At 39.8% G+C, this 24,553-nt stretch overlaps 1 protein-coding gene across 1 annotated transcript in view; it reads left to right on the top strand.

The window, feature by feature from the left end:
- The window catches only part of znf536 (zinc finger protein 536), a 101,287-nt gene that overhangs the window by 20,217 nt on the left and 56,517 nt on the right, over positions 1 to 24,553 (top strand). Inside the window, exon 3 of the mRNA XM_079810059.1 lies at positions 20,522 to 20,680. Coding sequence (XP_079666185.1) covers positions 20,522 to 20,680 — 159 coding nt within the window. The remainder of the gene's footprint in view (positions 1 to 20,521; positions 20,681 to 24,553) is intronic.

The raw sequence follows: 24,553 nt of genomic DNA, 5'->3' as shown, positions 1-24,553 counted from the left end.
CTCTTGCAGAAGAAAAGCGAAATAAAGAAATATTTGCGAGTGCACATTTCTTGCATTTCTCTTATTTATTTTACTCTGCAACCCAACCTGAAGCGGTCGCCATTAGGAGTGAGAGCTGGGGAGATTAATATGGCGGTTGCAGCATTTTGGAGGGACGGTAACGTTAATGGTCCCACTGGGTTTTTAATGAGTGTTGTGCCCCAAACAAAATGAGCTAATTAGTGTTATCATCCATATATCAGGCCATACGCATACACACTGATCTACGCTCAAACACACACACTTATATACACACACACACACACACACACAGCATCATGCTGCTCCTCCATCATAGGAGAATCTGATCAGGGCTTTGTGTGTCCTAACATTGCTGGGCACTTCAATTCATGAAATGACCCTGTCTTTAGAATCCTTCCCATTTTACACAATCACTTGTGATTGAGGTGTAGTTGACTTATTGATATAGAGTTTTGATATTATCTTTGTTTACCTGCTGTTGCCTTGACTTTTGCCACACAGAACGACTCAAATTCACATTTAATGTTTTGACACTCTGATACATACAGCCACAAACTGTAAAATTATAGCTCACACACTGGAAAATACGATCAGGTTTCATTTTATGTCTCGCAGTGCAAACAGCCCAGATATATGATATTGTTCTTAAAGTGCCTTAAATGTCTATAGGGATCATTCCTAAAGCTGTTAAAAGAGTACAGGAGTGATGAACATAGGAAGGAAGGAAGGAAGGAAGGAAGGAAGGAAGGAAGGAAGGAAGGAAGGAAGGAAGGAAGGAAGGAAGGAAGGAAGGAAGGAAGGAAGGAAGGAAGGAAGGAAGGAAGGAAGGAAGGAAGGAAAAGAATAAAGTAGGAAAGGAAAGAGGAAAGAAGGAAATTAATAAGACCAAAAGAAGGTAGGATGGATGGTAAAGCAATAAAGAAAGAAAACTGAAGGAAGGAAAGAACATAAAATTGAGAAAAGAATGAGAAAGACAGAAAAACTTAATGTAGGGGGAAAACAAGAAAAGGTAAAAGAAAAATGAAAAGCAAGATAGAAGGAAGGCAAAAAACAGAAAGAAAGGAAGGGACTAAGGAAAAATGATAAAGGAAGGAATAAAAAAGAACAAGAAATAAAAGGTAAGGAAGAAGAACAAGGCAAGACAAATGGAAAAGAAAAGGTGGAAGGAAGGAAAAGAAAGAAGAACAAGGAAGGGATTAAACGGAAAAGAAAAATTTATGACAATAATAAATGAGAAATAACAAAAAGGAACAAATAAAAGAAGGGAAAGAATGAGGACAGAAAGTAAAATGAAAATAATGAGGAAAGAAGGAAAAAAGAAAAGAACGAGGAAGGAAGAAATATTACAAACAATAAATGAGAAAGAAAACTAAAAATGTAGGAAAGATGAAAGCAAAAGAACAAAGAAGGAAGGAAAAAAAATGAGAATAAACTTGAAAGAAAAACAAGAAGGAAGGAATAAAGAAAGGAAGGAAGGGGAAAATGCGAAAGAAAGAGAAAGAAAGAATGTTTTGTTAGAACAACTGTTGTCAGCTCCGGTAGGCTGTTGTTTGTCATGTCATTTCCTCACATTTGAGCTCTCTTACTGACCTCCACTTTATTTCTCTGCCATTAAGCCTATTATAAAATCAATAAACAATTGTGCCTTTTTTCCCCTTTAAATCTTTTTTCTCCTCTGTATATCCTCTGCAAGCGGAGAGGGGAAACAGATATCAGACCTTTCTGGCTCACAGCTGTGGCGGCAGCAGGTACCAGCGCTTTGACCTGTCTGTGAAAACACGCTCAATTTAGTGCACAAGCATCTTGATCTGTTGTGTCCCGTGTCATTATCCAGTTATGTCCAATCCTGCAGCGCTCCAGTGGCCTGAGGTTAACCCCGAGACCCGCCGAGACCCATCATAGCCACAATCAGCCATGACACTACACTTATGGCAGCTGCATTCCAACACATCTACTGTCAAACTTCGTTTTTGAAGAAATGCGCATGACCAGGGTTTGTTTGGCTTTTGCCGATTGATTGGGAATCCGTTTTACACCACAGCCTATGTGCCTCCTTCTCTCCCTGCTCCTACTCTGTAGATTAGCACCCTGAGGCAAAGTTATGGAATGATCGAGGGCTTTTTAATTGTCACATTCTCAAAATGTAATAACCCTCCCGATAAAAATCAACAAACACTGAGTTTGACAGCTGATTCATACATTGTGCATCAAAAATAAAAGCCATTTACAGATTTTAATTCCCACTGTCAGTTTAAACTAAAGTGTCAAGCACAGCGGTAGGGATGACAATGTAAACCGCTTTCATTTCTCCAGCTTTAAAAGAACTTTGAAATGAAAATGCCTGTAACAAGGCTACAGTCACATTGTTTTTCTCTCTTTCGTTTTTTTTTTTTTTTTCTCTTCCTTCCTTTTTTTTTTCTTAGGTCTCGTTCGAGTGCTGGTAATTATGGGTAATCATAAACAGCGGAGCTCCTGCTAATGAGCCTGTGTTGTATGTTGGGTTCATACAGAGCCCCCTCTTCACTGCAACCAGTGTGGGTAGAAGAAGCAGCTCTTTGTTCTGTGTGTGGTGGTCCTTTTTCTTTTTTTTCCGCCAATTTGAAATTGTGCCTTTACGTTACGTTTCAATTTTTGTCTTTTTTATTCTTAGCCTCTTTCTTTACAGTATCATACTTAGCATCAGATAGCAGATGTCTTGGGTCTTCTCATGTTTCCCTTAAAAGAGGAGGTTGCGAACTCCTCATTTTGTTGTTTTGCGTATCCGTCTCTACGCATTTGCATTAAAGACTAAAGTTCAAATTTCGAATTGATCTAGGTTGCTAATGCTACAACGTTCAAGGTAGTATCAGTTTAACAAACCTTTCGAACAAACCTTTGTTTCCATATGTATGTATGTACAGTATGTCTAAAATTCTTCTTGAGCAGTTTCTGGGCCAAACCGAGATAATTAAAAATACAATCCAGCACCTCTAACCCTATTTGCGTAGCCTGTGTCACCCTCTTCAGAACTCCTACTGTAAGTTTCAGCTCTGGCTTTCTCACTCTTATTCTCTTTCCCTCCGTCTCTATCAGTCTCACTGCTGTTCCCGTATTTCCACAGGGAGAAACATTGACCTCATTTGTGAGGACAATAACCCCCTTGACTTTGGGGATTAAGACATGAAACCTTTGTGGATTAATTAGGTTTGGAGTTGAATTCATTTTGCTGCTCGGGAATACAACAAGAAAGAGAGCGAGAGCTAGAGAGATTAAAAAAGCGAGAAGAAAATAACACTAGGCAAAGTGAAAGTTCAATTGTTCGCATTACACAGGGAAATAGTTTGATTTCCCATCAGCACATGCGTTTCTTTTTATTGGTTTGACCGAATGCAGCCTGCCACAAAGGAAGGCATTTGCTCACAGACTCCCACAGTCTCGGTAACGGCGCTTCACGTGAAGCAAAGCAAGAAGTGGCAGCATCTCGCATTGTTTTAGTTGTCTTGGAAACAAAGCTTGGTGTTTGTTTGTGTAAGATCTACCCCGATTGCAATTTAGATGGTTAACACCTATTGTTTTTGTTAAGAACATATGTTATTTGAGTTTAACTTTCATGTGAAAAGAGCTGTTAGCACAGTTTGTTTACAAACTAGCAAACACTCTTAATTCACGGTAGAGGAACTAAAGAACAGTGCAAAACATTACATCTGTGATTTCCCTGCTCTCTACCAAACATAAGGAAACACATGGGCATCATTAACCTCACACATTCACGATCATTTAGGCTTTGGTTTTTACCAAGGTCACTGGAATTTTGCTTTATTTTCGTTCTTAGATTGTCAAACTGATAAACTGTAAGAATGAGAACTGTACAGTTCAGATTCGGATAATGATGCAATATATATATATATATATATATATATATATATATATATATATATATATATATATATATATAAAATTCTGTCATCATTTACTCACAAATAAAAAAGATCAATGGGTTTCAGCGTTCATTTTGGATTTGACTTCCATTGAACGGACAAAAAAATGTTCTTCTTTGTTCCGCAGAAGAAAAGAAAGTCATACAGGTTTGGAACGACATGAGGGCGAGTAAACGATGACAGTATTTTCATTTTTAGGTGAACTACCCCTTTAAACAAGTTTTCTTTATGTTGTTGTATTGCTAAAGGTGTTCGTATCAGTCTGCATTTGGCTTCCATCACATGTCCCTTCATTCTCTCCAAAGCGCATAATATCCTTTTTACGATTCAGCAAACTTTTCCCGGGGGATTCTCACTCGAGACGTTATGGAAAAGATGTGATGTTGTGAACAGACTCTGGGCATTGTGACAGATTTGACATATTACAGATAACAAAATAAGAAAAACAATATCAGCTCGTGATTTAGTACCGCGGGCTTAGAGATTCACTCGACACCACGCAGGCCCAGTGCGTGAAAAGTTGCGCCTGCGTTCCCCTCAGGACACAGGTTTAGCGCTGGTTTTGCGTGCGGGGGCCTCAGCCCGCTCCCTCAGCGTGGCTAAACCGAGGCTGAGCCCCTCACTGGGGACGGATCGCCCAAATGCCACCTCTCCTGGCTCAGGGTGCAGGTGAGGTGTAATCTTGCCACTGAAGCACTTCCTCTGCCAGAAACAGGTATTTCCTGTAAGACGTAGAGATGGGGATTCGGGAAAGAATGTCAAATCTGGCTTTCTCTCATTTCGTCTTCAACTCTCCCTCTCTGATCCTCACATTTCATGGGTATCTAGCGAGTCTCGAGAAGACCAGTTTAGTCTGTTGTGGTGCAAAACAAGAGAAAGAGGGGATGAAGAGGAGCAACTTGAACTTTAGAGAGAGAAAAAGTTTGGAGGACATTTCTGGATTATGTTCATGAGACACAAGCTGCTCGCAGTCTGAACATGGCACTATGTCAATGCATGTCTATTTCCATAAAGTTTATTTTTACACCCTGCTAGGCTCAGCACAGTAAGACACCAGCACCATCGACAACTAAATGAATGTAGGCAGGAATCTTAAGTCGACGCATCCTGATTCCAAATAATTCTGACAGCTAGCATTGTGAAAAAGCCGTTCCTCTGCGCACAGCCATTGAGAGTCTCGACGTCAAATCTCCATCCCCTTTGCACGAGACATGATAATGAATCATCGTCGAAAGGTTGCCCAACGTTGCCTAAACGTAGCTAACGGTGTTGAAAAGTACGGCGTGCCGTTAGCACTAACAGACAGGCTTTTCTTATCTCATGCTTACTGTAGCGGTAAGTTGAACATCTGATGGCTCTCTGTGATGCAGCGTGGCGGACAGGTGAGATGCGTGAGCGAGCGACACTTTGGAGACGCGTGTTCACACCATGTCACCGTTCTCCATCTGCAAGCCTTCAGAAAAATTTCCCTTTAGTGTGTCTCTGCCAAGCTCACACACTCACAAGAGCTGCCGCACATTCTGCTTTCATTTATCAGCCACTGCTCACTAGTATTGTTTCTCACTTACACAGCGAGACAAATATCAGTGTTAAGTTAAGAATTCACTGTAGCAACATCAAACAGCCGTTTGAATATTTGCCTGCTCCGTTTGAATAGATCTTTTTTAATATTTCATTTAATTGCACTTTCAAACGAAGCAATATGGAAATATGAAATTAAATCGTAATGAATCCCGTTATGCTGATAGTTGCACAAGAGAACTAATGTTACACTCACATCAGCTTTATGGCCATATTCTCACTTCAACCTTCAATGCGTCTGCTTTTCGAACAGGTTCACCCTCTCGCCATGCCACATCCTTGAGGGAATGTTGGCTGAACTGATACCACCACCACCCTCAGACTTTGTCCCTTTAAAAGCAGGACACTCTTGGTGGGCTTTTTGGAGGAGCTTTGCAGAAACAGACGGTCTCCCACTGCAGAGTGGGTTGAGGTCCAGGGAGCACCATGAGTTTTTTTGCGTCGTATCCCCATCTCTTTGGAAACCAGAAAGCAGCAGAGTGCCATCTTTCCCCCCTACAGAGCTTCCAGAGAATCTCGCCACAATCTTCCCCTCAAACACTTTGTTTGTCTAACCCCTTCAGTGTCCCTGACAGAAATAGCCCACAGAGCCCTCGTTCCTCCCGCCATACACACATATGTAATGTCTCTCGCTCTCAGCGTACTATTTTTTTTCTTCGTGCATCTCATTCTGTTTATCTGGCCCTAGCACAACCTTTCATGAAATTATCCCCTAATGATGAGTAAAAAAAAAGAAAAAGGTATGTTAATAATTGCACAGCTCTTTTACAGCACTCAGACATGTTTCTCTTACAGGAGTAGTGGAGACTAAATGGTTGTGATGGTTTTAATACTGAACATGACCATCGTTCAATTTCACTTCTGGCTTATAATTTGGTTTGTGATCAGGTTAATGCAAGTTAAATGACTGAACTGGTATCATCTAAATCAGAAGATACACTCTTGTTTAATTTGATACAGTATATAATGTCTTCTCCAAACGTTTCACATAAATGTAAAAAAACAACAAAAAAAACACTACTTTCCCCTTTTTACTGTACCTACAAAGACTGAACAAAATTTCTAATAAGTTGACAACTGCACACTAAACTGTTATGTTTATGTTAGCCCTTGCTGTATGCATTTTTCTGTAGTGTTTCCCAGCCTATTTGAATTATTTATTTATTTTTATATTTTTTGATAAAGGGATAGTCACCCATAAATAAAATTGTCATCATTCCAAACCTGTATGACTTACTGTGTTCTGTGGAACACTCACAAAAATAAAGGTTCTTTATCTGCATATGGTTGCATGATATTATGAAAAAAGTTTAATCAGATTTATATATATATAATTAATTAAAAAAAATGTTTTTCTATAGCATTACACCCCCTTTTCAAACCTTTATTTTTCAGAGTTAACATTCAAGAAGATCGTTTCAAGACTGACTTTTGTCTTGTTTTCACTGAAGAAAAAGTCCTACAGGTTTGAAATGACATGAGGCTGAGTAAGTTATGATAAAACTTATATTTGTGGGTGAAATATTCCCTATGTTACAACCATCCACAAACATAGTCGTCTTATTTTTATGATGGATGAATACATTATGGGCATCATTGTTGCAATATTTGACTTGTCTTGAGTTTTTTGACCGCTTTTTTCAGTAGCATCACCTTTCCTGATCTCCACCCACGCTGCACGCTCGCCTTTTAGGGATGCATCCGGTTCTGTCATGGAATTTGTGTGCGCAAACAGCCCTTCCTCACCCTCCACCCTCCACCCACCCCTTCCCCCTCACTTGTAAATTAAATCCACATAACAGAGATCGATGGCTGCCTCCTAATCATGTTAGACGTATTGTTTTAAAATACCAGCGCTCAGCTGGTGAATCCTGGTGCTCTTCTGTTTGTCCCTGTTTAAGAGATCAGACCTCTTTAGCTCCCATCTTCCTCTCTCTCTCTCTCTCTCTCCCTCTCTCTCTCAAGCCCTCTTTTTCTGCTCACCCCTTTCTCTCAATCTGTTTGTTTTCAAAGCCCAGGGAATTGGCCCAAATCCTAGGTATCACATATCTGACCATATTTCAAGCCGAAATTAAGCATGTTAAAACCCTTTTCCCTTTAAAGGTCAGACATTAGTGCTGGTAAAAATTGATCTGTGGGTTTTATGAATTTAGCCCCTGTGTTGGAGCCGCTTTTGTAATGGGAAGATTCAGTGGGGGAAGCTTAACACGGCATTGTTTTGCTTTGACAACGCAGCCACGAGAGCCTCTGCAGCTGTTCCCCCTGCTTACAATGGCAGATTAATTAACACAATCATGTGCTGCTGGCTTCAGCTCAACACGCAGGTCTGCTCTGGGACAGATAGGTAAATCCTATACATGCCTTTCCAGACAGCGCATATTCTTGATGGGCTTCGCAACTAGATATATATTTGCAATGTGACTGGTCAGCCTATCGAGGCGAGAAACGGCAGAAACGATGGACTACAAACGAGAAGGAGAGGCCTTGGCTGATTGAACCAAAGCATTGCCGGGAAGTGTTGTCTGTTTCAGAGCAGCACTTCCTCTACCCAACCCCTCCCCCTCGAGCTGCCAGGGCCATTAGCCGGGTTTCCTAATTAAGATTCCGCCGGCCGATCCGTCTCTCTTTCTTAGTTAGTTCCCTGACATTTTAAACTGTCTATTATTCCACCCGGCTTTCAGGTGCAATGCTGTGTAAATGGCAAGTCAAAAAATTATGTATCTCTCATACAGTTATCCATCAAGGACTATTAGAGGGAGCGGTCTGGGCGCTTAAATCATTACCGAATGCTGTGATCTTTCCCGATTGATCTTATCGCTCACATCCACTGTCATTCTGTTACCACACTTCATCCGTCCATTTCTCCCCCTCCCCTTCCTCCCTTTTCAGCACTCGCTCTCTCTCTCTGCACCACGCCCGTGTTTGCTTTTCAACATGACCACAGAGTGTCGATATCTCAACCTTGCACCCACTTCTCTGTTGATATGATGATCACTTAACAGTCGAGAGCAAAGGATGATGGGAAATAAGGGCGTCATCAGAGGCAGCGACGGCAGCAGCCGAGCAATTATGTTTCCTTCAGACCAAATGCTCTGCCATTAATGAAATCCCTTATCACCCTGGAGAGGAGCAGGATGCTGGGACAGGTGCGGGAGATGCGCGTCGCTCATTTATCTTGTTTCCCGGAATGAAGGGGAGAAGCGAAATACACAGACGGGGAGGCAACAAGTGCGCGGCGAGTTCGAGCGCTGTAAATAATGTGTTTCTCGGTTACATATTTTAAACTTTGATTGGCAGCTCCGGCTAATTCTATTTTGAGGTGTGTAAATATAGGGCCTCATCAGAAAAGCCTTGGCACGCAAGCTTTCAGTGTCTAAGATTTGTTTGCGAAGACCTGCTTGTGAATGGGTGGGAGTAAGAGAGAGAGAGAGAGAGAGAGAGAGAGATGAGGGGATGTCAATCGAGTGTCTGACATCCTGCAGTGCCTGTGAGCTGCGGATAGCATTTGAAGCATTTGCCCCAACAACAAGGTGTCTGCCCTTTACCAAAGCGGGGAGATCCATGTTAGTGCCTTCTGGTGCCTTCGGAAGGGGGGGCGGAGAAGAGGGGGGCAGTGGATGGGGTGGCTCTAATGACGTTAATGCTGTGTGAGATTCTGGCTCCTGTTAAAGGAAGCAATCTGATTGGAAACAGTTCTGGGAGTCTGGGAGGTTGGCCCTGGCTCGTTTCATTTAATGACCCATTTCCTCAGCTCGTGCCACAAGCAGTTAACAAAAGTCAAGGTGCCCAGAGGTTCCCCTGCTGGGGGAGCACGCCAGACCCTGGCTGAAGATTGGGTGGGGGGTATTTTCAGGTCAAGAGGTTTTTTTTTTTTGTGTGTGCATCGGATAGTCTTTTGTGTCTTTGAGGTTTTATGTCAACCTGATGTACAATGATTTGTGGAAAGGTTAACCTTGTAGTTAGCGCTTAAAACACTTTCGCGCTAATAGCGGTAGCAGACCAGAGATGCCGCAGTGACTTTCGTGACCTTCTAGCGGAGTCGTTGCGGCCCCAGGAGCGACTCCTAATGGAGCTAGTCAACTCTGAAAGCCAAACTTGAGCTCACTCACACATATCAAGCTAATGATCAATTATTAATATTCACAATCTCTAGCCCCAATGTCCCCATATGGGTGTAGACGACAAGCAATTATGTCACGCTTCTCGCTCTTCGGACCAAACTATGTGAAGCTATTTATAAATATATAAAAGATAGATCTTATTACGCTGAGTTATTGCCCTCTTATTTCAGATGTACAGATTCAGATTAATTTGTAATTAGTCTTGAGATTTTGAGCCTCTGTAGATAAAGGATTCCAAAGTCTATGCTTCATTCCAGAAACACGGATCTAAAAAAAAAAAAAGAAAGCAAAAAAAAAAAAAAAAAAAAAGCAAATGCTGGTTGCTGGACTAAAATAGCATAAGCCTAAATGATTGTGCGCTCAGACAAATACAGACACGTATGTCTGAATGCCCTGGCAACAGCGAGCTTGCCAGTAAATGAGTTTTGAAATAAACTGTTATTGTTTAGCTGTAAACATCGAATCCTTGTAATGGAATCTAGGGTCGTGCTTAAGTGACAGCGTGTTGGTGGTATTGTACAAACACAGTCTTTTAAAGATGCGAGTGTGGATCGGGGAAAAAAAAGGAGAAAGGAAGAAGAAAAAAACTCAAGAATAGGGCAGCAAGGCATCTGAAGCTCTTCTCTCGGTAACAATGTTATTTAATTTTCAATATCCTGTCATGGGTATTCGTCATTTTCGTAGGGCATAGGTTCACATTAATTTGCTCCAAATGTCAGATATCTCTCCTCAGATAACAGACAGTGAAATGAAGACATAAGGCTCCATTTTTTTCTGTGGCCTGTGCAATCACCAGAATAGCTTTAGTCATATAAGAGGGGGAAGTCTATTAATAGTTGAGTCATCAGTGTAGCAGTTTTCTGAAATGGCAAATTGTTAGCTCCTCAATGGTGATTCTTGCTCTCTGTCAATGACCTTCATAACAAATGAACATTTGGTCTGTGGAGGAGATGGGAGCAGGCTTTCTCACTGACATGTGTGAGGGGTGACGCACCGTCAACTGGAACGATTGAGTTGTAGAAAGAGTCAACAGTGAAAGGATGACGAAGAGAAAGAGAGGAGCAAAATTAAATAAGGCGTAAATATAAATGAGCCATACGTGATGTCAGAATTGTGTGGATGCTTGTCGAACATATGGTATGGTTTTAAAATGGTTAAACAGGTTTTTTTACACATGTACAAAAATATTCATTTATAAATATAATAATTTTGTGAAATCACACAATGTGACATTTTACAACCAGAACCAAACCTCTTTTGTCAAAAAAATGTCATATTATTTTAAGAGACTTCTTGACCTTGATACGCAGCCATGAGGGTCTGAATGAGTCCAGTTCGGTTTATTTATTCTGAATATGTCTTGATTTGGGAGACAAAAGGTTTTCTTTTTTCTTAAATATTAGCAGTGATTTTCCTAAAAATCATTCTTCTTTATGATTTCAGGACAGTTTTTTGACTTTTTTATTTTATGTCCACAAAAATACCAAACTGAGAAAATGATAAACATGCATATTATAGAAGATGCGTATTCAAGATGTATTTCTTAAATAGCTAGGAAAAAAAAAAAAAAAAAAATTCATCATCACGTCATTGACCCTGTTAATATCCGTTTAGCTCCACAGACTGTGTTCCGACATCTCTCATCCTGCCTGGATGTTTGTAGATATTTTTTTCTTCTAAAATTACTCTTTCAGACTTCATTCAGACATCTCACTCAGATTAATGTGGGTTAAATAAAAGATATCCAATGCTATTTTTGATGGATGATGTAACCTTGAGGGGGAGGGACAGTTTTAAAGCTTCTCTGCCCAGCTCTCAGCATTTTGAAATGTATTCTGATGGAGTTGCTCAGTCATGAGACTCTCCTGTGTTTAGGGCGGCATGATAAATCTTTTTATTTCATTTTCCAAGACACTGGACAAGTGCATATAAGAGTAAAAGCGGGGATGTCCTTGACCGCGCAATTTATAGTCCATGTGGCTGAGGCGAAAAAGCCACGTTTTACAGTTCCTGTCAAGATGCAGTTTTTTGGTTAAAGCGATACGTGAAGATGGGGAAAAACCTTTAATGTTGTCCTGTGTGTAATTCATCATCTTCACATTACATACTTCACATAGTGTCAGTCTTTGTGGATGTCTAGTTTGGTAATGTTGTTATTGATCAGACCATCCATATGGTAATTTCTCTAATATCGTCAAGTACATCAGTATTGTTTTAATTCTCATTAATGAAAGCGATAGAGGAATGGCTTTTCAAAGCGTATGGCTTTAGAGGGATGCTAATGGATTTAGAAGGTGCTGTAAAGGGATGTGTAAGTCAGCTTTATGATTGCCTGGTGTACTTGTTGTTGATTTGGTCGGGTGGAAAAATGAATAGGAAATCAATGTCAGGCGAGGAGGGGGTTTTTTTCTACCCTGAAAGAGTTTTAAAGGTACAGTGTCGTGCTTAAGTAATGCACGAAAGGCTGTTTAGCTCCACAACAGTTTCTTTCTGTCTTTTCTTTCTTTAGATTCTTTACAATTCAGAATAGATTCTTATATATTTGGCCATGCAAAATGCTTTTGAAAATAATAACTTGTAATTAAAGAGAAATACAATTCTGTCATCATTTGCTCTCTCTTTAGAAGACCTACGAAATAAATAAATCCATAAATCCAAAATACTTTTGAAAGGCATTTTTTTTAAGTGAGTAAAAGATGACCGAATTAAAAAAAAATTATGTATGAACTGTCCCATCACGTATAATTTCTGCATCATACTGTCCCCCTTCTCACAGTTTAACCATAGAGAACACAGTAGCCCTGAACAGACAGCATCCACCCAGGCTTCACTAATGATAAAGTTGCCCATTTTACAGAAAAAAAGTGGGCGTCCAATGAATATTTACCACGATTAAGAGCAGCCAGCCTTACTGAAGTGGGGCTTGTAATAAGATGCCCACCCTCAGGGCCCTCACAAGCTCACTAAGGCTTCTGAACATGGCAGAACGTCTCCTCTCATGCGTCAGGCCAGCAGTGGTCATGGCAGTCCCTCTCCTATCCCCCTGCATGCTGTGATCACCTTGCAGAATAATAAAGTTAGTGAGACCTCACTGCCTCCTCAGCAGCCCGGGTTTCACTTTCTTTTCAGTGCGTATTTATTAATTTATTTATCTTAATTTTCTTTTCTTTCATTCTTTTTTTTCCCCCTCGTTTTTTTAATTTGCTGCTCTTTGAAGCCTGAAAGCAACTCGAGAGGAGCAAACAAAGATGGGTGAGTGCCAGGCGGAAACTTATGGCACCATTCCTGTTCCCTCAGCTCGACAGAGGCATAGCCTTTAAAGAGGGAGAGGCGCACCTTCTGTCACTGATGGTGGGAGGGAAGGAGAGATAGACAGAGAGAGAGAGAGAGAGAGAGAGAGGGAGAGAGGGAGGGAGGGAGAGGGTTTCTTCAGTCAAGAGTGCTGTCAATGTGGCTCATTTGCACAATTCTGCCACTTTCACCTCTCTGACCTCCTGAGACTCTATCGTGTTGTTGTGTTGGTGCATGATGCTTGGTGTTTGTGAAGGGCACGTCTTGAGGAACTTGAGATGCATTCATCAGATTTCAGTTGTGACTGAGCCACGCGTGACTTGGCCAAGTTCCTATTCATGTCGAATTTCTTGTGCTTTATGTCGCCCATTAAACTATTGAACTATTGATGTTATTGGTGGAGAGGAATTCGTCAAGCATGTTAAGTCGAGGAAGATTTCTAACTTCTTACAGTCGGAGAGAGAATACTTAAAGCTTAATTTCACCTGACCCTTCTGCCGGCAGGCATAACAAATGTGCTCTAAAAAAGAGAGAAAGAGAGGGAGAGACAGAGAGGGAGAGAGAGAAATGCGGCATTCTGTTCACAAAGCAGAAAAAGGACAATCTTTCCTCCTCCTCTTGTAATCCTACTTTCACTCAGGCTGCCGCTAATAAATATAAATGTTTGTGATTAGCATCACGGCGGCACAGGTGCATGTTTGTTGCGAGGAGAGGCATGTTCATTAATTTTCAGCGATGAAAAGTGCACTGCGCCATAAACACAGAGTCCAAAAACGCATGGGCTGATAAATGAACGCACAGATTGTTAATGTACCATTGTATGGCTGAGCCTCCACAAGCTTAAAAAAAACACAGGACCCTCTTGCCAAATCAGTGCTAGCTGGAGGTAATGTGCTAGCGGCCCCCTTTTTCATGGTCCAGATTACAGAGAATGGAGCTTTAAAACTGTTTTGTGTGTCTGAGTGTGTGTGATTATACTTACACATAGGATATAAGGATTATATAAGCAACATAGCTTCCCCCACACTTGCTTTCCCATCTGATCTTTTGCCGCCATGTGGGCAGTAATTAGTTTTTTTTTGTTGTTTTTTTTATTGAAATTAACTGTGGAGTTTGGCTCTTGACTGTGTGGATGGATGATTAGATGGATAACCTGTTCTCTGGTTTGGCATTTCTTCAACAAAGACCTTTATATATATATATATATTAGACATGTGCCGGTAAACGGTAAAACGATATACCGCAATAATGAACATGCACAATATTGTTATCGTGGGCACTTAAAAATACCGTGAATAATTATTTATTACGAATTATTCCGATTTTTAGAATGCATTTTAAGAATACTTTACCCATCAACCATTTAAAATGAACAACACGTCAAAGAGAAAGGCACACTGATGTAAACAAACCGTGCATGAGCCGAGCACATGGCGGAAGGAGTGAAGAAGATGTGCTGAAGTGCACATTCACTCTCTGACAGCAGAGGGCGCTGACGGAACAGCAGAAATGCAGCTGTTTCCCCGGTAACCCTCGGAAACAAGATACGGTGCTCATCACATAACCTAATACTTAAAGACTTAAGGCTATTTATTTTCAAACTTGAACATTTTATATTTTAATCTAGACTAAATTACATGCCCTAGATATTGTTTGAATATGTTCTGATTGTTGTTCAATCACACACTTTACACGTTTTGTTCAATCACACACTTTACTTTTAAGGCTCCATTATTTAACATTAGTTCATTCATTAACAAACTGACAATGAAAAATACTTCTAAAGCATGTATTAATCTTAGTTAAATGTACATTTCAGCATTTACTAACACATTATTAAAATCAAAAGTTGTAACTGTATTATTTAATGGACCTGAGTTTACACTAAGAGTTGCTTTTTTAAACTAACATTATCAAAGAAGAATAACTTTTGTAAAAATGTAGCTATTCGCTCTTTGTTAATGTTAATGCATTAACTGGTGAGACATTATTGTAAAGTGTTACCTATTGTTCTTTATAACTCTTTTGCTCTTAATCTGTTTTAAATATTTGTTTACTTTATACATTTTTGTGTATTGCTTTATTGTATTTAAATGTTTGGTTCTTTTGTTATAAGAAACTATTAACTGTTATATTAAACCTGTTATAGTATGACAACACTTTTTTTGCAACTTCAATATCGTGTTAATACCGTATACCGTGATAAAAGCTTCAGCAATTAATCGCAACATGAAAATTTGATACCGGCACATGCCTAATATATCTATATCTATATCTATATATATCAGGGGCGTTTCCTCCGAGTAAGCAAGGGAGGCAGTGTCTCCTCAAAAACAATTTGCAAATATTGTATAAAATGTGACATTAAACAGTGTAAAAGTCACTCGTTTTTCTAAAGTAACAATGTCCAACCGTGCCTCCTCTGTCCCTATTGACTTATAACTGACCCGCTAAAGTGTGCGGTGAATATTGTGGGATGCAATTAAAATGAATGGGGTAAAGTCACGTGAGAGGGGACAATGGCTCCATCGCGCTATGGTTGGATATGATTGGTTAGTGCCTTTGGTTCGTGCTTGTTCTGGTATTGGCCCGAATGAAGACAAGTTAATGGGAAGACTAATTAATAGGTAAACAAAAAACTCAGCCACTTAATTATCTCCACTTTATATCACATCAAAATCAAACTTGAAATGGCCTGAGAACACTTTGACTGTGGGTTTTTTTAAGTGAGCAACCAGCTTGGTGAAATTAAAGGTGTCTTTATCTTCGTGTCTGTGATCAGTGTGGACAAACTTGATGACTGCTGAAAATAAGTAGACTATTAAAAAGAAAAGCTGAACCATAGTTCACAAATAGAATTTATTGTTTTAATTGCTACCATCTTTTATGTATTCTTTTTGAATAAATGTAAAAAAAATGCGTAAAACACTAACTTGAATACATTTATACTTGGTTTTAATGAATAGAGTATTACATAGTGTAAAAATACAAAATAGAATGTATTTGGTCTATCTTTTTTATGTAATGTGTGTGTGTGTGTGTGTGTGTTTATATATATATATATATATATATATATATATATATATATATATATATATATATATATACATAAATTTTTTTGCTGTATATTCCAGAGAAAGGCTGTTCACGTTTAACTACAAATGTAGAACCCCCCCCAAAAAACCGAACAAAGCGCTCAGAGTGAGAAAATACTGCTTTCCTACAGACCAAGAAAAAACTGAATTTGTTGAAAATGGGTTGTTTTTCAGTCACAGCAAAAATGTTTTATTAGGGGACTGCCGAACACCTGCCTTAAAATGTCGTTTCAACATCTCCCGAATGCCATTTTGCTTAATTGACTTGGAAATGGCCCAAATGTATTGCTGAATGCAGTCTAATTAATATTAATAATAAATGCCATTATTAACATCAAAGAACATCTGGTGCCCCTGTTTACCCACATGCCTTATATGTAGCACATTTTGCGGCTGTTTCATCTCACAAACAGAAAGGGGGTAAACACTTTTTGAATTTAGTGTTTATTTATTTATTTAAATTCTATTTTGCCTCCATGAATTTATTACCTCATTGACACGCAGGTCAGCATGTACCGCCTGCAAGCGAGAGGGCTTGCTCTCATATCCAGTGAATCTTACAAACGTTTGGAGAGATTTTTTTTTCTTCTTTCTCTCCCATGGGCAGGACTTGGTTGCGGTGGTACCATGGAGGGTTCGGGGTCCCTGGTGTACTCCTTAAAATAAATAAATAAATAACTGCTTGTGCGAGCATCTGTGCCAAGGGGCCGCATTAGGAGTTTTAGCCACCATAAATCAGCAGGCTAAATAACTTTAATCTAAAATTTCATTAAGTAGTCCTTGTCAGGTAGTAAAAGGAGGGGATAATGCAGTGGTGTTTAATGATAATTGGTGTTTGGTTAATAAATTCTGCGAGTTCCGATTACTTTCTAGCAGTCGGCGGAATGCTAGCCTCAGCAGTGTAACTAAACCTCAAATTGATTAACTCGCCTGAACCAGACTGTTCACAAAGATGGCACCGGTCCAAATCAAAAAAGAGAGAGTGCAGCGTGCGCATCAGCCGGATGGTGTTGTGTTGCTCCAGCGTAAGGAAATCAGCTCCCCCCGGGCGCATTTTTAAAAGCCTAATGCCTTTCAAATGATGTCATCACATTTTACCTTCTCTCTCTCTCTGCTTTTTACTATCTAAATCCAAATGTTTCTCTCACATTTTCCTCGGGTGCTACAGAGGAAGGAAGGTCAATGACTGACTGTGGCACGTGACACATTATTCTAATGGATAGGGGAGACATCTTGTGTTTTTATGATTGTTTCTTTTCTTTTTTTTTCCCCCTCTGAAAGTGATATGCGAGTAATCAGAACCACAGGCTGATTTAGAGTGGAAGTGTGATTGTGAGATCCATTAAAGGTGTGTGTGTGTGTGTGTGTGGGGGGGGGGGGGGGTTGTCATAGTGGGCCTTTGTTGTTGTTTGTTTTTTATTAGTAGGATCAGGGTGTGGTCCATCTGGAGAGATTTGAGACACACACACACACACTTGTCACTGAGACAAACACATTTTCCTTTACCATCCTTTTATAGACACACACGCACACACAACAACTTACCAGCTTCCATAAACGTGTGTGTATGTCAAAGAGACAGAGCAGACAGCAGGGTGAGCGACACACCTCCTCCCAGATGGCTTTTCCCAATGGCCTCCTGTCCTGTTCTATTGTTCTGGCATGTTCCAGAACGCTGGTCCGGTAAAGCCCCCTGAACACCTCGCTTTACATGTATGTACCATTAACCGCCTCGTTTTGGTGCAACAAACTCAATGGAACTCAATGGACAATGAGATATGGATATTGATATGTTGTGTCAAGCGCTTGGAGATGCTTTTTATTATTGGTTACTGCAGCAAAAAGCTCATAAGCGAATCCAGTGGTCGATGAAATATTTATGGAGATGGAGATGATTGATACCAGCATAGTCTCAATAAGCAAGTTAATCATAAATTACAGATGTAACTTCATTATCCCCATGTCTAATTAGTCAGACTGTAAACATCTATAAAGGAATGCTGTAGCATTCCATAATGTTTTGCCTAGGCCCTGGACTAAAGAGTTATTGTTTTCAGGCTTAACTGGATAATATATGAAGGCCGCGACTCGCTTGTGACAATCGTTTTAAAGCTGTGTCTCTTACAGATTTTTCTTTTGCATAAAAAAGGGCTGAGAAATGGAAAATCAATATGCAGAAAATAGTTATAGGTGGTGTGTTATCGAGAATCTCTCTGTTCCAGACACCCTGGGCCGAGAGATGATGCGTAATATATGGGGTGACCTTCAAATGTCATAAATGTGTTGTGCAATAAACTGTCAATATTTGTGGTTATTTGGTGCAGGATGACTTTTACAGTAATTGGAACAGCCGTATTAAAAGCTGGGGAGCAGTCAGCTGATTAAAGACAGCCCTGCTGGCCTGTGTGTGTGTGTGTGTGTGTGTGTGTGTGTGTGTGTGTGTGTGTGTGTGTGTGTGTGTGTGTGTGTGTGTGTGTGTGTGTGTGTGTGTGTGTGTGTGTGTGTGTGTGTGTGTGTGTGTGTGTGTGTGTGTCTGGAAAGAGAGAGAGAGAGAGACTGAGAATAAAGAACAGAGTTACCTGTAAAGGCTTTGTATGCTCATGTATCTGTCTGTCTGATGTTACAGTATGAAGGTAATGATAAGAGCGACATGACTGATGGTTTACGTTAAAATCTAAATCTAAAAGAACATGTAATGTTGTCTGAGTAATGATTGGCACTCAAATACCACATTTATTTTTTGCATATACAATATATGGTGTGTGTGTGTGTGTGTGTGTGTGTGTGTGTGTGGTTGTGCGACAATAACATCCTATCTCTTCGCTAAAAGCCCATTGGAGTAATATTTGTAAGCTTCTGGGTACCAGGCTAAAGTGGGTCAGAGTCGGTATTTGTTTCGTTGTGAGTATATGTTTGGGTCAGAAAAAGGGGGCACACATCACAATGTAACACGTGTAGGCAAAACGGAGGCAGCAAATTGCAGGAATGTGATCAGTCACAAGAGAGAAGGAGATGCTGACTTCACTCTTTCTTTTTTAACTTCTCAAATCTCATTTGATTCTTAAAAGAGGGTAGAGAAATGGAGAAAAAAACGCAGAAAGAAAGAAAGACTCGTACAAAAGCTTTTGATTGAGGCAAATGGTTGCTAAAGTGGGTTGCGCCATTCAGGCGACGTCTCTCCCTACACACACACCATATCATGTGTAGGCGCAGAAATAAGAAAGCATTTACAAACCTTTTTTTTTTTTTGCACTGTGGCCGGTCACACGCTCACAGACCTTCTTGAGCTGAAGTAAAGACACAGAGCCAAATGCCGTTACAGGGGTAATCGTGTTTTTTAGTGTCAGAATGTGTGCATATGGGATTTTTTTCCTCATTTCATAACACAGTATTTGATTTTTGATAGAAACAGGAAATTGAGTTAGATTGCCCATATGAGTGCCACAGCTCAATATGCTAAAGCATGTGCAATGGTTTTAACAGAAAAGCTTGGTTTTTTTTAATCTCAGTTTGTTGAGTTTTATGTATTTTGTTTTATTTCTGAATAAAATTAAAAAATATTGAAAATCGGTAGGGGCAAGTGTAACTTCTCAAAAGACCTGACCGGGTTCAAGGTTTTAACAGAAACGTTTTTTTAATAACATTTTATTTTATCATTTTGAGTTTTATATACATTTCCTCCTTCTTTTTTAATACTTTTTTTTTTTTAATTAATTTGAGCGTTTACAGAGTAAATTAAATAAATAAAAAATTTATGAAAAAAAAAAGAAGATAAAATGATGCGCATGGTGGGGAAATCTCTAGTAGGCAAAGTGTAACTTCTCAAAGGACCTGACCTGGTCTTGTATCACATTAACTTCACTGGAGTGTCAAATGCTTCACACAATATGAGATCCCCCTGTAACTCACCATGCTGTAACACTGCTGACATCTCACATATAAGCATAGTGACTAATTATCTCCAAGTGTGGACTTGTTGACACTCTTAGACATTATTGGTGTGACAATTGCTCAATCATAGCGGCCCTTCGTTATCACTGTTTCCCATCAAGCTCCCTGCCGACGTCACCTGTCAAAACCAGGGCGCCACGGTGAAACGAAGACCCTGTTGCTGACATGGCTGTTTTCTCTTTTTTTCCCCTTTGTATTGTTCATTTCAACGCAATCTGCCATATGCTTCCCACTACAGATGATGAGAGGCTGGATAAAACATTGGGACGTGAGTGTACTTGGGTGGGGGTCGGGGTGATATCTCTAAAGAAAGCTTCTGAACTGTCAGCGTTCTGTCAGGTAGCGGAGGGTGGGGAGGGGGGAAAGTGGTGCACATGAACTCATTGATGTGTTTGACTTTGTGTGGCGTTAGCAGATTTGGGTGGCAAAACCTGAAAGGATGGAGAACAACAGAAGGAACAAGACGAGGAAAACCTCTCTGGCATGTTGCTGGTTTGAAGTGAAACAGAACAGTCGTTGATTTATGTTTTCCTCTGTTTCTCAGATGTCGGGGATGAGATGACAAAACCTGTGAGTGCTGTCCAGACCCCCACTACCCAGCACCGGGACAGGAGTGTGGGTTCAAGCATGAAGGACTGCCCCTACTGTGGCAAATCTTTCCGCACTTCCCACCATCTGAAGGTCCACCTAAGAATACACACAGGTGAGCGAAAAGTGCATGACGCAAATGTACTGCACTTTAGGCCTTTACATTCATTTCACATGTATAGTGACATATATGTATGATGCACATTTTACACAGTCCACTTTAGTGGAATTTAAAAACACTGAGCCCATAAATGAACTTCAGGTATGTGAGGGAGGACGCTCCTGCCCAGCAGAGTAATGATGTGAGCAGTGCTGGTCCAGTGGCTGTCAGGAGACCCTGCTGTTCCACCCAAGAGCAAGGCTGAGGCTCACTAGCAGGCACAGCTGGCCTAGTTAACATGCAGGATAACCAGGATAAGCACTCAGAGGTCACCTTAGATTCAGCACACTGCGGTCTCTGTTTATTTATATGAATGTGTTCAAATTTAAGTGACAGTCTCTTTTAATATAATAATAATAATAATCATAAAGTACAGTTTATTCTTTTGAAAACAACAACAATAACAATGTATACAAAAGTAAAACACATATTATAAATATTATTTAATGTTCTTATTTCTTTAACGTATTTTTTCCCTTTTCTTTTCATTTAAACACATTACACGTGTTTTTTCCTTTTTCCCCTTTTTTTAAGAAGTCTCTTATGCTCACCAAGGCTGCATTTATTTAATAAAAAAAATACATATAAAAATGACAAGAACTGTTTTCTATTTGAATATATTTTAAAATATATTCCTGTGATGGTAAAGCGGTATTTTTAGCATCATTACTCCAGTCTTCAGTGTCACATGATCCTATTTTGCGCTCAGGTAACATTTCTTATTATTTTAACAGTTTAATAAGAAGATACTTTATAAAGACAGTACATTACACATATATAGACAGGAGCCATCTTGGAAAACAGTCTCGACAATTCGAGCCAGGAACGCTGTGCTAAGTGAGCTGGTCGATAGGAATTAAGTTCAGCTTAGCACAGTGTTCGTGGCTCGACTCGACTTGTTTTCCAAGATGGCTCCTGTCTGTATATGCGTAATGTACTGTCTTTATAAAGTATCTTCTTATTAGACTGTTTGTGCACTTACAAAGTTCTCAATGCTTCGGTTTGCTACATTATGCTACCGTGTTAGTGTGAGGCTATTTTGAGCCTTGTTAGTGGTATTAACTAGCGGTTTGATTTTACTTATTCTGTGCCCCATAGACTAGCGTTATAAACTAATCTGTTTTTAGAGATAAAACTCTTTACATTCGATTGTCATGAAAACGCATCCCAGAGAACGATCTACTCGGTAACCATGTGTTAATTACCTGTTGTTTAGTTGTCCTTTAAATGTATTTATTAAATTTATTAAAGCATTTATTAAATACAAATCTTTTGTAACATTATAAATGTCTTTACTGTCACCTTTGATCAATGAAATGCTTAATTAATTAATTTAAAAAAAAATTCTCTTTTTAAAAAAAAATCTTACCACAAATGTTTGAACGGTATCATTGTTTCCACAAAAATGTTAATCAGCAAAAACTGCTTTCAATAATAATAATAATAATAATAATAAATGTTTCTTGAGTACCAAATCAGCATATTAGAATGATTTCTGAAGGATCATGTGACACTGAAGACTGGAGTAATGACTGCTGAAAATACAGCTTTACTATCACTGAAATAAATTACATTTTTAAATATATTCAAATAGAAAACAATTATTTTAAAATGTAATAACATTTCACAATATCACTGTTTTTACTGTATTTTTAATTAAATAAATGCAGTCTTGGTGAGCATGAGATACTTCTTTAAAAAACATGAAAGAATTGTAACGTTTCCAAACTTTTGACAAATCCCGCTTCTTTCCTTAACTGTAAACTGTAATCACTCGCAGCTCAGGGAATCGATGGTTGCTATTTTTTTGGTATGTGCATACAAGGAAGAGCGCAGACCACCCAGATGGTGTTTGTCCCACTTAATAAGAAGCACATAGCTGTGCTATTCTGGAGCATTAAGGTTGATTATAAGGCATGCTTAACAATGAAGCTGATGTGTAACTCTCATAGCCTGCAGTATATTCATCTTCTGTTATAACAGAAGCTCAGGAAATAAAGTTAAATTTTAATACAGTACTCATATGAAGTCTGCGGTTTGCTGTCATCTGCATTTGTTATTTTCTAATATGGGCTGTGAGGCAGTTGGAAAGAGTGATTTACCTTGAAATGACTCAAAGAAAGAAACCTTTAAACTGTTATGTAGCATATGGCTAGATAATGCTGCACATGCAAGAGTGTCAAACATGCATGTAATGACAGGCAGTCACAGTGAAGTGTTTAAATTTTCTTTAAACAGAGGGGTTAAGGCTTTGGACAAGCTGGTTATGTCCTCCTAGCAGGAGAGCAGCGGATGGAGTGGGGAAATATGTTTCTAGCTGAGGGAGGTTGAGTTATGCCTGCTCGGAGCAGGGGGTAAGGGTCCCCAGTAGGGCCGTATTTCAGCCGAGAGGAAACAGAGGCCCTCGTCCCAAGCCTCCGTTAACTCACTCACTCACTCCGCGCGCCGGGATGGCCCACGTGTGTGCGGTGTGGCAAGAGTGCGTTTACACACAGACGCTTCACTTTCTGTCGATGCAGCAATTTACACGAGCGCTGATGTACTTGCAAGATGTGTGACTCTTTGCTGATCGGTTATAGGTTTGTCATAAAGATTCCTGGCTGACAGACGTCGGAGATACGGCGCAGGTCTCGGGTTGCTCTGCTCGAATAATTTACAGGAACAACAGGCCCTTCCAATCAAGCTGAAACTATGCCATTGACATTAAACAAATATCCTGCCTTGATTTAAAGCAATCAGACATGCGGATGACACAAAGCGGGCCTCAATCCCAATGCCGTTATCCCATCACAATGGCGTTGCTTACTGAGGAGGCCAGGGCATTGTGCGACACAATGTTAGATTAATGACTCTCTAACGTCGGCTTGAAAGGAATGAAGTGAATTTAAATTTCTCCAAAAGTTAAAGAGCTAATGTTACAGTATTAATTTCCTCTCCAACAGTGAGCGGGAAAATATCCATTAGTGAAATTAAGCACAGTTTTCTAGGTAGCTAACATTGTGCAGCGTATAGTGTGGGGCCACAGCTAATGAACACTGCAGTGGGTGATATTTCATTATACAAATTAATGCTCACATTTTAATGGGAAAGTCACATAATGAATCTAGGCTTCAGTGACAGCAATTAGAGACACAGATTGTCCCCTTCTGGACAAGGCAGTATTTAGCAGTAAGCAGCTGTAGATAAAAAATAAAAAGGTCTTTGCTCCTGACAATGGCTACGCATAACTTGAGGCTATAGGAGAACCAACATGCCAGACGAATCACCTTTGTTTGAAGAGAGACAGGCATCGGCCGTGCGAGTTCACCTTGGTGATTGGGAACCATTATGCATCTTGACTTGGATTGAAGCGAGGAAGGTTGGCTCACACGGCTGGATGGAGGTTTATGGTTGTATCAAACATCATTTTGACGGTTTACTTTGAAGAGGGAGAGAGAGAGAGAGCGATTAAACTCGGGTCTGTGGTCAGTTGCTACTGTTCCAAACCATAAGCAATGAAGTATAAGTAAATAACAAAGGTCACTCATCAGATTCCCTGATGGAAATCTGATAGTTTCACTAGCGAGTTTTTGCCTGGTGCATGTTTTTGCGGTTTCGTTTCATTCTTATTTATTTATTTTTTATTTTTCTTCTCTCTGGTAATGCTTATTTGCTTACTACATGGTGAGTTAGTTCTCTAAAAGTCTTTAAGATGAATGGAAGGATTGAAGTAATGGGCCATACAGTAAAGGGTAATTTGAAATGTAAATAGAAGTTGTGGGTACTACGTGGAGGGCTTAAGAACTCGAACACCTTGACATTCTTGTTTCTACATTTGGCATAGATAAA

Source organism: Gobio gobio (genome assembly GCF_949357685.1).
Source record: "Gobio gobio genome assembly, chromosome: 2".
NCBI classification, from domain to species: domain Eukaryota; kingdom Metazoa; phylum Chordata; class Actinopteri; order Cypriniformes; family Gobionidae; genus Gobio; species Gobio gobio.
The sequence above is the reverse complement of the archived record's forward strand: the minus strand, read 5'-3'. Positions and strand labels throughout refer to the sequence as shown.